General features: G+C 36.0%; 1 protein-coding gene across 1 annotated transcript in view; it reads left to right on the forward strand.

Annotated features, from left to right (window-relative positions):
• Window positions 1-12,760, forward strand: part of pgr (progesterone receptor) — a 13,863-nt gene extending 1,103 nt beyond the window's left edge. The window contains exons 2-8 of the mRNA XM_051656317.1: window positions 1,396-1,505; window positions 1,987-2,103; window positions 2,661-2,966; window positions 5,381-5,525; window positions 6,032-6,162; window positions 6,754-6,911; window positions 12,329-12,760. Coding sequence (XP_051512277.1) covers window positions 1,396-1,505; window positions 1,987-2,103; window positions 2,661-2,966; window positions 5,381-5,525; window positions 6,032-6,162; window positions 6,754-6,911; window positions 12,329-12,484 — 1,123 coding nt within the window. The 3' untranslated portion in view covers window positions 12,485-12,760. The remainder of the gene's footprint in view (window positions 1-1,395; window positions 1,506-1,986; window positions 2,104-2,660; window positions 2,967-5,380; window positions 5,526-6,031; window positions 6,163-6,753; window positions 6,912-12,328) is intronic.
• The last annotated feature ends 1,776 nt before the right edge of the window (window positions 12,761-14,536 follow it).

The following is a 14,536-nucleotide window of genomic DNA, read 5'->3' on the forward strand; positions in this document are numbered from 1 at the left end:
TTGTTATTTTCATATAATCAATGTTTTAAATGTGACTCATAAACATTTATATTTAATAATATATACAAATATAATTATATTAATATGTTTATATAATCAATGTTTGAAATCAATTAATTTAATTTAACACACATATACAGAGAAATTCTTTTTTTTTTTTTCACATATCCCAGCTAAGCTGGGGTCAGACATGATATGGTGCACCTAGAGCAAATAGGGTCAAGGGCCTTGCTCAAGGGCCCAACAGTGGCATCTTGGCAGTGCTGGGGCTTGAACCCAGAGCCTTAACCGCTAAGCCACCACTGCCGCTATTAAAATAGATAATAAAAACAAACTTTTCCCAAAGCAATTTTTGCAATTATTTTGAACCGATGTAATGTTGGCTGGCAACAAGGTAGACGCAGAGACGATGACAGTGAAGTGCGATGATCCCAAGTGCAGTTTATTTACAAAAGTGATAACCAAGAACCCTAACTTTAAATGTGAACAAAACATAAACATGAACTTGACTTAACTAAACTTGACTTGACATGACTTGGCTTGACTATGAAACAAAACGTAAACATGACTTGACTATAGAACCAACATTACACCAACAACCCTGACAACCAACAGGCCCAAATACTTTTTAGGGAGGCCGCAGCATTGTTTAGGACACTGGTTTCACTTTAGGCAGACATCAAATAGTACCAACACAGTACCAAAATTGTTTATAATACTAGTATATGTAAAAATGTCCTTAAAATCAAACATTGAACTCTATTACACATACCATTAACAGCATAGGCCCAAATTATGCACTTTTATAAACATGACATTGACTAAACAGGAAAACTGACAATTTTGTAAATGCATAAAATAAATAAATAAATAAAAATGCCTAACACTTGGAACAACCAATGGGCAAAATATTAGAAAAAATTATATTAGAATTAGCCACATCATCAAGTGACAGATGAATTTGCACCAAATTCCGAAGAGTTTGTATTGGAAGCATGGCCGTTAACATCTATTACAAAATATATCTGTATGGGAAGTGTTTCCTCCTCCCTTTTCAAAGTTGAAAAGCATATTTATGTTTTTATACATGCCTGTATGGTTAGTTTCATTTTATTATTCACAGTTATCGTTTTTCCCTGCAGCCCTGTCAGAACAGATCTGAGATTTTTGGGTCACAACCCACCTGCTGAGAATCACTGGGGTGATTCTCACAAAACCTGTCAAGAAAATGTCCTGAAGATAATGTCACAATGCAATTTTTCAGTATTGATTTAGGATTAAACATGACCAGAACATTTTTTGACAGGTTTTAATGAGAATCACCTACTGTTTTAGAATTTGTCTACCATTCTTGCTTATCCCATCCAAAGAACATTGTTTCTTGCTTACATTCAGGGTTCCATCTCAAAGACTGTGTTTTATATGTGGAGATGAGGCTTCGGGATGTCACTATGGTGTTCTTACCTGTGGAAGCTGCAAGGTGTTTTTCAAGAGAGCTGTGGAGGGTGAGTACAAACACAACACTCTGCTGCTCCCATCATTTTGTTTTTCGTATTTTTCGTAATGTGTTATTGCATTGAAGTTTCAGATCAAATTTCAGTGTGAATGAGTCACGGTGTATAGAGTGTTCCAGAGGAGAGTAATTATCATTTGGACCAGTGTTCACAGTGTTCTTTTGTTATTCTCCTTATCTTTGAGGACAGATTTGTAAGAGCCACTATGTCTGACCATGGCCATGTCACTCTGCCCTGTCAGCCTTGCTTTGAACCAATTCACTTGCCTACCTTTTTCCCTTCCCCCCTCCCATGGCTTTACTCTCCAAATTGTCGTTCCTTTAAAAATGAGATGTTCTTTCAATGATTTCAGATGGAGACTGGAATCATTTAAGTGCATTTGTATTTATATATTATTGTTTGCTCACTGACATTCAAAGGTTGTGAATGTTTTTTGTTGGACTGTTGACAGTTTTTTTTTTTTCTCCTTTAGGTCACCATAATTACCTGTGTGCTGGACGCAACGACTGTATTGTTGATAAAATCAGAAGGAAAAATTGTCCTGCTTGTCGTCTTAGAAAGTGCTACCAAGCAGGGATGATGCTTGGAGGTATCTTGGATTGTTTTGCATATTGGGATATAGTATATATAGTTTTCCTGAGCTTCTTGGACTTAATGGACATTAATGGACAGTTTTACAATACTGTAAGATGCTAAATAATTTCTAAAGGGAAATCTTAAAGGAGTATTTCAGCCAAAAATGAAAATTCTGTCATTGTTACACATGTCGCTCCAAAGCGGTATGACTTTCATTCTTTGAACACAAAAGGAGATCTTCAGTAGGATGTTCAAGCTTCTCTTTTGCATACAATGAAAGTGAAAGTCGACTGGGGCTGTCAAGCTTCGAAAAGCACATAAAAGCACTTTAAAAGTATTCCCAGGAAAATAAATCTCGTCCATGATTCAAGCAACTATTAGTATGCGACTGATCAGTTGCATATACATTATTTTATACGTATACTATATATTATAACTATAAATATCTAACTTGCAGTGGCATATTGAGGTTCATTAGATAGTGAGCAATCAAGATGGACAATGTTTAGTATCATTTCCTGAATAGCTTTTTTTTGTTTGCACTTATTAAAGTATGCTATTGTGTTACAGGCCGTAAGATGAAGCGGTTTGGTGGTTTGAAGGTCATGGGTTTGAATCCATCGCTAATGTTCCAGAGCCCGATAGCCCTGATGGCTGAGGGTCAAACTCTGTCCTCCCTGCCCTCTCTACCAGTGATCTGTGAGCTGCAGCTCTCTCCACTGATTATCAATATTCTGGAAAGCATTGAGCCACAGGTGGTCTTCTCTGGCTATGACAGCTCGCAACCAGAGCTTCCCCACCTTCTCCTCAACAGTCTCAACAGACTCTGCGAGAGGCAGCTGCTCTGGATTGTCAGATGGTCCAAGTCTCTTCCAGGTAACACTTGTAGAATTGATATTACTGACATTAGCAGCTACGACAAGCAAGCATTCACCGTCCATTAACCAGGTAATGGAGGAACCAGATGAAGGTTTCACTGCAATTACCTGTAGGACTGCATCTTCTCAGAACGAGTAGCCAATTTCACACATACAGCATTTTGTGTAAATTAAACATAATGCTTATATTGTTGAAATGCAGACAAATCAGCTCAGACAATTTGGTGGCTTAAGAAGTTGTACAGTTTACAGAAATGTTCTGTAATGATGACGTGTGTATAAAGCTGTCATATTAACGGTTTGAGCATGTGCGAGGTTAGGGTGCTCTGACATAAGAATTTTTTTGTCAAAGAGCTTGAGCCAATCACAAAGTTCTGAAAAAGCTGACGCAATTTCTCCATGCCAGTTGAGTTTGTCTGTGATGTGGGAGTCAAAAATAGCCATTATCTACGTTACTGAAAGAAATATCGTCAAATCTGGACAGCCACTGAAATGAAAGAGCTCTCTCTATCCGATTGGATGAAGAAATTAGTTGACAGATTACTGGAACAGTTAGAGATTCTCTTATGACAAATACAAATGTGTGAATGATGTGTGAATGGCCACACAGGAAGTAGTCATGTTGTTTTGGCCACATTATGCCGACTCACTGACAATCTCCTATCAGAAATTGTTTTTATCGACACTGTGGTGTGACCGTAAGTGTGTTGTGTCGGTAGCATGGGAGACCCAAGTTCGCACCCCGTATTGAAACCAGAAAATAATAACGTTTGCATAATCAGTGACAAGCATCATTTGGAGGGTTAATTTTTCACTCTAACATCTCATTTTTAGTCCACTAATGGTTAGGTTTAGGTTTGGGGTTTTGTTTGGGGAGTAAAGTTTATAAAATATCCATTCTCTCACTGTATTACATCCAAAGCTGAAAACAACTCGCTTTACAACTCACTTTTGACACCCCTGCATGCACATTTCACTCAGAAAATGGAGCTCACATTTGCCCATATGCCAAACAACCCCTTTGGTCACTGGGTACGTGGTTTTCAGTTTCCTAACATCATTGTTTGCCAAAGTATGCGATTAAGGAGAGTGTTTCTGAAAGTGTCCATTTTGGAGGAAAATGCCAATCCAGTGTCGATGAGAGGTGTAAACATAGCAAAATCAATGTCAAAATCAATTTCTCCCCAATTTGGAATGCCCAATTCCCAATGCGCTCTATGTCCTCATGGTGGCATAGTGACTCACCTCAATCTGGGTGGCAGAGGACGAAACTCAGTTGCCTCCGCGTCTGAGACCGCCAATCTGCGCATCTTATCAGGTGGCTTGTTGAGCATGTTACCGTGGAAACATAGTGCGTGTGGAGGCTTCACCCTTTTCTCCGTGGCATCCATGCACAACTCACCACACGCCCTACAGATTGTGAGAACCACATTATAGCAACCATCAGGAGGTTACCCCATGTGACTCTACCCTCCCTAGCAACCGGGCCAATTTGGTTGCTTAGGAGACCTGGCTGGAGTCGAACTCGCAACTCCAGGTGTGGTAGTCAGCGTCTTTACTCGCTGAGCTACCCAGGCCCCAAATTAATGTATTTTCAAACAAAAATGGATTAGTGTGGACGTGGCCTAAGTGTCATTTAAATTACCTGATTGCCAAAGCCAGATTAAGCCAATAGCCAGGGCTTAACCAGAATATGAAACATATTTGAAAGTTGTTGTGCATGCAAACATAGTCAATGACTAGATTTACATACACAGGAGTATTCTTACATTAACCAGAATGTTGTCATATTCTGATGTACAATGTGTCATGTACATGCAGAAAACCCGACTGCCATAACCTGATTAAGCAAATATTCTCATTTATAGAAATCGGAATAAGACAGTTGGCATATGCCTGTATTAATTGGAATTCCTTGTCATGCTGACACCTTATTCGGAATATCCCTTGTTATGGAATATTATTTAATTTTTTATTTGTGAATACACAAACAAAAGTAAATATTTGTGCTGCATGAGAAGGCAGCTGTCAATGGTTAAGCAATAAAGGAAACAGATATTTGGAGTGGAGTGAATTTTTTCATATTAAAAGAAACAAAAGCACAGTAACAGTCTCATGACCAACATTTTTTTAAAATTTTTATTATTGTGCTCTTGTGTGCTGTTGTCAGGGACTTAAATAAGAATTAGTAGGTTTATTACATTACTGCATAGAATAAAACAATACAGCATGATAAATTACAAGAACATCTTCCATATTTTCATTAGAGAATCATATACAGGCATATTCCAAAAGCTGTAGAGCATTTTTCCAAATAATTGCTTAACCAGAATATATCCCTAAATAGAAAAATGGTATGAATGTAAACGTGGTCAGTGGTTAAGATTTTTCTTCTACATTTGTGTTTAAAAGGTTTTCGCAGTTTGCACATCAACGACCAGATGACTCTGATCCAGTATTCCTGGATGAGTTTAATGGTGTTCTCGCTGGGTTGGAGGACCTTTCAAAATGTCACCATTGATTACCTGTACTTTGCGCCAGACCTCATCCTAAGTCAGTGAGTAACAGTGAAAACAACAAAGTGAAAATCTCTAAGAGGTTAATTAGCTTGCACTGAAATCTATATTGATATAAAGGTACTTGAGTCATGACACATTTTCCACAAAAAGGGTACGAATGCTGTCCCTTTACATTTTGTAAAATAATATACAAATCCCATTTTCTTTGGAGGGAACACACTATTAGATATATACATTTTCATGAATGTATGGGAAATAAAAGTTAACCAAACCAATATTTAGTGTCAAATTATCTGAATGATGTCTTAATATAGGCTGGAACTCTATTACTTGCAGCAATGTGGACAAACAACATTTCTGAAGGTTATGAACCTCCTTTCACTTATACTTTGCTAAAAAAAAAAAAAAAAAAAAAAAAAAAAAAAAAATGACTTTAATGTTTATCGATTTTAAGAGCTACATACAAAAACAAAAAAAAACCACACACAACAACTATTTAAATATTCACTTTTTCAGTGTCCTGATAGTGTTCTTTTAATTGTAGTGATCAGCTGAAGAGGTCTCCGATCTACGACCTGTGCTTGGCTATGCAGTTCATTCCACAGGAGTTTGCCAACCTGCAAGTGACCAAGGAGGAGTTTCTGTGCATGAAGGCTTTGATGCTCCTCAATACTGGTAACAAAATAACCTCTATGTTCTACCTCTGAACCATAAAACTCTCCCTGACCGGTACCTTATGATCAATGTTCTAGGAAGGAATAATAACAATCTGTACGATTTTAACTCACTGGCACCATGCCAGTCCACAGAAGAAGATAGACAGAGTGAGATAAGTTTTCAGCAAGGCTGCAAGACCTTGAAAACATTGGTGTTTGTATTCTGAACTAAGTCCAACAAAATAAGTTTCTCATTCCAAACTAACACTTCCCATATAAGAAAAGAACAGCGGTAATGCCTACAGTTCCTCTACATGGACAGTGGATGTTTTTTATTTATTTTTCTATGCCAGGACATTTTAGTTGGCACTGTAAGATAAATTAACTACAAGTTTAAACATATTTTACAAAGTTTAGAAATCAACATACTGTAATTAAAGCTGTTGCAAGTGATGTTAGCCATTATGTCTAGACCGCAATCTGCGAAACTCTGGCTAAGGGTTGGGGTAGGTTACGTAGCTTAAGGGGTTGGGTTGCTGCGGGACTCTATGAACCCTGATGGTAGTGTATAAGTCATTTTTCCACATGGATGTGTTTATGTGTGTGACAGTACCTCTGGAGGGCTTGAAGAGCCAGACACAGTTTGATGAAATGAGACAGAACTACATTTGTGAGCTGACTAAGGCCATCCAGATAAAGGAGAAAGGAGTGGTGGCCAGCTCCCAGAGATTCTACCACCTCACCAAACTCATGGACGCCATGCACGAGGTATGCAGCCTGAGTGAATAATTTGGAGCTAAACTAAATTAAATATACATGGGTCATTCTGAGGAAACTGCCATTTGTGGCTGAACATTTCAGGTTCCATTTTTTCTTAATTTTCATTAAAAAACAAACAAAAAAACATATATTTCCCAACTAAGGCCCAAAGTACCAGGCTGTAACTGCTAAAGACTTTGGGAGGGCCACCATATGGGGATGCACAACCACCCCCCCCCCACCATTATGCAGATTAGTGGTAAACAAATATGGTGTTTTCAATGACAGATTTGGAAACTATTACCCCAATCCTAATTATGTGGTTACAGCATAGCAAATTACCAAGTTATTTACCATTACTAACTCAAATGCTGAGTTTGGAATGGCATACTACCCATACCACTCTTACTACTTCTGTCATATGTGTCTGTGGCAGAAATAGTATGAGCAGTACGGTAGTATACAGTTCCAAACTCAATCTAAGCCTTACCCTAAAGCACTATTATTTCTAATCCATCACAGTACGTTTGGAATTTATATGCTTATAATTTGAAAAACAAATGAAAAAATTCTCAGTTTTGGGTGCCTTCTAATAAATTACACATTATAAATAAAAAAATATTAACAACCCACATTTCACTTTCAAAACATGCTGTCACAATCCAGTTACATTCCAGATGTTTCGGGTTTGAAGGTCAGTGCAAGAATGGCTATTAATTATTTTAAAAGCATAGTTCACCCAAAACTGAAAATTCTCTCATCATTTACTCACCCTTATGCCATCCCAGATGTGTATGACTCTCTTTCTTCTGCTGCACACAGACAAAGATATTTTAATGCAGATATAATGTCTGTTTGTCCATATACAGTATATACTGTATATAAGAGTAACAAAAATAACTGAGTTAAACTTTTCGGCTTAACAAGGATAATATACCGTATGTTCAACCATAATAAAACACTGATAGAGACTAAACATTCCTCTGTTTGGCCCAAGTGGTACAAAAATGTTTGTGTGTGTGTGTGTGTGTGGGGGGGGGGGGGGGGGGTTGTGACCATAAAGCTCTATTTTGGTCTCGTCACTCCAAATTTCAGTGTGCCAGAAGCTGTGAGGTGTGTCAAGGTGTTGTCGGGCATATTGTAACCAGGCTTTTTCTGGCATTGGCTTCTTTCTGGCAACTCGACCATGCAGCTCATTTTTGTTCAAGTATCGTCATATTGTGCTCCTTGAAACAACCACACCGTCTTTTTCCAGAGCAGCCTGTATTTCTCCTGAGGTTACCTGTGGGTTTTTCTTTGTATCCTGAACAATCCTTTTCCATCTTTATAAAGTTCCATTACCTTGTTACGCAGATCTTTTGACAGTTCTTTTCTGCTCCCCATGGCTTCGTATCTAGCCTGCTCAGTGCATCCACGTGAGAGCTAATAAACTCATTGACTATTTACACACAGACACTAATTGCAATTTAAAAAGCCACAGGTGTGGGAAATTAACCTTTAATTGCCATTTAAACCTGTGTGTGTCACCTTGTGTGTCTGTAACAAGGCCAAACATTCAATGGTATGTAAACTTTTGATCAGGGTCATTTGGGTGATTACTGTTACCATTATGATTTAAAAAGGAGCCAAACAACTATGTGATAATAAATGGCTTCATATGATCACTATCCTTAAATAAAAGAGATCTTTGCATGATCAGTCATATTTTCAAAATCAATGGCAAAATTTCACAATTTCTGCCAGGGTATGCAAACTTTTGAGCACAACTGTATATATATATATATATATATATATATATATATATACATACAGTACTGTGCAAAAGTCTTAGGCACATAAGATGTTTCAAAAAATATTTGTCTTAAGATGGTTATTTATATCTTCAGCTTTAGTGTGTCAATAGGAATATAAATGTTAGACTCTCAAACATTACTTTTGCAAATAAAAAATATTAGAACAGAAGAACAGGGAGCCCTGCAACAGATGTCATGGCCCCCACAAAGCCCCCGACTGAACATCGTGTCAGTCTGGGATTACATGAAGAGACAGAAGAAATTGAGACTAAATAGATAGAAGAACTGTGGTGAATTCTCCAAGAAGCTTGGAACATCCTATCTGCCAACAACCAAGAAAAACTGTGTCCAGGTGTACCTAGGAGAATTGGTGCTGTTTTAAAGGCAAAGGTGGTCACACCGAATATTGATTTAGCTTTTTTCATGTTTACTGGACTTTGTATGACATTAATTGATAAATGAAAACTATTTTCACAAGTGCCTAAAACTTTTGCACAGTACTGTGTGGGTATATATATATATATATATATATATATATATATATATATATATATATATATATATATATATATATATATATATATATATATATGTATATTTATATACAGTGGTGTGAAAAAGTGTTTGCCCCCTTCCTGATTTCTTATTTTTTTGCATGTTTGTCACCATTAAATGTTTCAGATCATCAAACAAGTTTAAATATTAGTCAAAGATAACACAAGTAAACACAAAATGCAGTTTTTAAATGAAGGTTGTTATTATTAAGGGAAAACAAAATCCAAACCTACATGGCCCTGTGTGAAAAAGTGATTGCCCCCTAAACCTAATAACTGGTTGGGCCACCCTTAGCAGCAACAACTGCAATCAAGCGTTTGCGATAACTTGCAATGAATCATTTACAGCACTGTAGAGGAATTTTGGCCCACTCATCTTTGCAGAATTGTTGTAATTCAGCCACATTAGAGGGTTTTCGAGCATGAACTGCCTTTTTAAGGTCATGCCACAGCATCTCAATAGGATTCAGGTCAGGACTTTGACTAGGCCACTCCAAAGTCTTCATTTTGTTTTTCTTCAGCCATTCAGAGGTGGACTTGCTGGTGTGTTTTGGATCATTGTCCTGATGCAGAACCCAAGTTCGCTTCAGCTTGAGGTCACGAACAGATGGCCGGACATTCTCCTTCAGGATTTTTTTGGTAGACAGCAGAATTCATGGTTCCATTTATCACAGCAAGTCTTCCAGGTCCTGAAGCAGCAAAACAGCCCCAGACCATCACACTACCACCACCATATTTTACTGTTGGTATGATGTTCTTTTTCTGAAATGCGGTGTTACTTTTAAACCAGATGTAATGGGACACACACCTTCCAAAAAGTTCAACTTTTGTCTCGTCAGTCCACAGAGTATTTTCCCAAAAGTCTTGGGGATCATCAAGATGTTTTCTGGCAAAAATGAGACGAGCCTTAATGTTCTTTTTGCTCAGCAGTGGTTTTCATCCTGGAACTCTGCCATGCAGGCCATTTTTGCCCAGTCTCTTTCTTATGGTGGAGTCATGAACACTGACCTTAACTGAGGCAAGTGAGGCCTGCAGTTCTTTGGATGTTGTTGTGGGGTCTTTTGTGACCTCTTGGATGAGTCATCGCTGCGCTCTTGGGGTAATTTTGGTCAGCCGGCCACTCCTGGGAAGGTTCACCACTGTTCCATGTTTTCGCCATTTGTGGATAATGGCTCTCACTGTGGTTCTCTGGAGTCCCAAAGCTTTAGAAATGGCTTTATAACCTTTTCCAGACTGATAGATCTCAATTACTTTCTTTCTCATTTGTTCCTGAATTTCTTTGGATCTCAGCATGATGTCTAGCTTTTGAAGATCTTTTGGTCTACTTCACTTTGTCAGGCAGGTCCTATTTAAGTGATTTCTTGATTGAGAACAGGTGTGGCAGTAATCAGGCCTGGGTGTGGCTAGAGAAATTGAACTCAGGTGTGATAAACCACAGTTAAGTTATGTTTTAACAGGTGGGGCAAACACTTTTTCACACAGAGCCATGTAGGTTTGGATTTTGTTTCCCCTTAATAATAACAACCTTCATTTAAAAACTGCATTTTGTGTTTACTTGTGTTATCTTTGACTAATATTTAAACTTGTTTGATGATCTGAAACGTTTAAGTGTGACAAACATGCAAAAAAATAAGAAATCAGGAAGGCGGCAAACACTTTTTCACACCACTGTATATATATATACTGTATATATATATTTACTGTATATATTCCATTACAATATAATGCAATGAATGGGACAGACAAATTGCCTGACATTCCTATGAAAAACTAAATAAATAAAAATAAAATGTTTTCATAAAAGAAAACTTTACACACAAAGCAGAATTAAATGTATCAAACAATGTGACTAAGTAACAGTAACAGCATTCTGTTAATTATACCAGTAGTAAGTCATGGAGACGCAAATAGAGCAAAAATGGCACCGTGTCCTGTGAATGATCCACATCACTAAGCTGAGGCTTTGTACAAGTGCTGTTATCACCCCCTCCAGTAGCGTGTGGTTTCACAGTAGCAATGTGAGCATGGCTTGTTTTTGTTAGTGGCATCACAGGTTCAAACTGAGTGTGCCGTGTTCCCTGTCTTGGCAACTGCTGTGCGCTATTAAACAGAATGGCTGTAACCTGAAAGGGTTTGCTTTTCTATTTTGTCTAAATATATTCAGCTCAGAAAAGTTTTACTTTCTTATTTTTATTTATATTTTCATTAAAGGTGAAGTGTGTCATTTGTCACAATGTTATACTTGTCCTATCCCCATTTAATGTGCAGAAACAACTATTATGGAGGACCAAGTCTGCCAATATTAAAACTAAATAAATTAATTTGCAAATAAATGTGAAAAAAAAAGGCACATAGAATTAAATAAATAATTAGCAAATGTGACATAATTTAGTATTTGTACTATTATTTCCTTATTTATTTCCACATTTATTTTTTCCACAATTACTTATTTAATTCCACATGTATTATTTCCTCATTTATTTATACATAATCCCCCCCACACACACATTTATTTAATTATTTATTAATTTGTACTTTTCTTTGCAATTTTACAATTCCATATTGTAATGGGTAATTAATTGAGAAATATATATTTTTTGGGCTCAAACAGTCGTGTGAGTTTAGGGTTGGAGTACCTGTTGGGCTGAAACCTTGGCGATGGGGGCGGAGCAGTAAGGGCAGTAGGAGTGTTGGGGAAACTTGTTTGGAAACAAATGTTAATTTTGCAATTTCATTTGTTGCTGCTAGTGGCGCAGGAATGGCATACTTCACCTTTAATTGTTTACATGCAGATCAGTGAAACTGTATAAAAAGTAATGTATTGTACTGCAGACAGTACTAATGCTAAGATTAAGTGATGCATGCTGCAAGAGTAATCTGTTATTTTTGAATGCATATTAATAAAAAATGTCATTAAATTCAAGTCAAAGTACATTAAAAGTTTATCTCACAAATGTATCATTATCAAAATATGACACTAATGAGGTGGGTTTTCCATGTCACTTGTTGTATATCAGATAGCACAAAACATGACAGGAGAGCTTAAACTGTGACTTGACTCATTTTTATCATTGTGTAGATTGTGAAGAAGGTCAACCTCTACTGCCTGAGCACATACATCCAGGCGGACGCCATGAAGGTGGAGTTTCCAGAGATGATGTCAGAGGTCATTGTGTCACAGCTTCCGAAAGTTCTGGCTGGCATGGTCAAACCACTCTTATTTCACCACAAGTGAAGTCATGATATGTTATTTACGTGTAAGGAGCTCTTTTCTGGTGTATTTTATTGTTATAATTTGACCTTACTAAACAGATGGCCTGCGAGCCGCATCTGGCTTGTCAGCTTTTATTATGTGGCAACTGAAATGCCTTGTTATTCATTTATAATTAGCGTAAAAAAAGTGGCATCAAATGCAATATCATTGTAACTGACAATGGGAAAGTACACTCTATATTAAATATTATTACATTTAGGGGAGACTGCGGCTAGTTGTTGAAGTAATTTGAGCAATTAAAATTAGGACAATTTTGGTGAAATATGGCATCCACATTAAAATATATTAATATATTATTAATATTATTATAGAACATTTTATTATCGCATTATTAATATTATAATATAATATTAATATTTGTATTAAAGTTGTTGGGTAAACAAGTGAACAATTGATCTGAAAAGTAATTTAATAACCTATAATACACTAGACATACATATGTTGTGGATGATATTAAATTTATATAGTATTTAATATTTCAACATGACATTTGACTCAAATCAGTGTCAATTTGTGACAATTCCCCCCTCCTTTAGGTCAATGTTTTTTAAATGAACTGTATTGTTTTTCCTGGGTAATAACGGTCAAAATGTCAATAGCTTTTACTTTATTTATTTTTTTTGTAGCCAAGACTTAAAGGTTTGTTTCTAAACAGAAAATGGCTTTCCAAAAGAAACTGGAGTAAAAAATGTGAAAACTAGCCCTAATCTCTCTTATATTATATAATATGTATATAAAATGTGGCCCCAATGGCTTTCAAAGTTGAGAATCTTTGATCTAGTTATGTAAACATCTTTCTATATACAATTTTCCAATTTACAATGTTCAAATATTACCAGCTAAAATTTTAGTTTGAAAATCCAAATCAGACACTTTTCTTTTAGATATAATAACCAGATGATAAAGAAAGAATATTTGTTATATTATTATACACCTGCTATGGCTTTATGGTTTAAAAAACTTGACAATGTTACATGAAAAATATTTTTTGAATATTTGTGTGATAAATGAATGTTTATTTTAGATAAATATAAAATTTTAAACTGTGCACAAAAACAAATGGACATAAAGCGTTGATGTTATTTTATTTTTTGTGCGTGAAACTTTATTTTTTTTAGCTTTTTTATTTGTATTTTTATGAATCCTTTAATACTTGCTTTTCTGTCACTCAATTATCCACTAAGGTTGCCGATTTTAAATAACTATTTGACTGTAAATTATATTTGATGTTTTGAGTGTGAAAATGAGGAACTATTATCTGTCTGGCTCTGTGATGCACGATAAATGTCAATAGAAGAGATTATGTGATTTCATGGTCAGATCTTACTACCCTTCTCATATCTCTTCCAATGTCAGAGTCACATTTGATTGTACTTACATTTACACAGTAACACATCTTATATGTCAAATGAAATAATTAATAAAAAGCATTGATTACATACAAGTCAAAGTTTGAAACAGATTGTTTAATAAACTCAATGGTACAGCAGTACAAAGTACAGACAGTAAGATTATTCTAACTCTTAAAACTTTAAATTTTTTTTTTTTTTTTTTTTTTTTTTAAGCAGAATATAAATTGTGTTTTTTCAGATGGTAAGTGTTTTTTATTATTTATTTATTTTACTTTTTTTTTGGAACTCATAAAATTTCCTCTGTGACCTTGACAGTTTAGCTGAAGGGATTATCAGTCCAACACCAGCAGTCAAGGTCACATAACATTCACATGGATTTAATAGGGAAAGAATACTGGAATCTTGGCCATCGCCTTCTTTCCAAAGACTGCCGATGTTGTTTTTCTCCCCAGAACTCTGTGATAGATGTCTAAGATTTTGTTCTGATGATTTATCTGTTGCATTTTTGTTTTAATGGAGGACAAGAATTGAGCTACATTTTAAAACAGATTTATTGACAGAATAAAAAATATATATTTAAAAAAGAATTAATCGTCCATTTATAAACTTCTATCTTCTATTGTGTCATTTACTTTCATAATAATTACAACCCCCCCCCCCC

Source organism: Myxocyprinus asiaticus, chromosome 26 (assembly GCF_019703515.2).
Source record: "Myxocyprinus asiaticus isolate MX2 ecotype Aquarium Trade chromosome 26, UBuf_Myxa_2, whole genome shotgun sequence".
In the NCBI taxonomy this organism is placed as follows: domain Eukaryota; kingdom Metazoa; phylum Chordata; class Actinopteri; order Cypriniformes; family Catostomidae; genus Myxocyprinus; species Myxocyprinus asiaticus.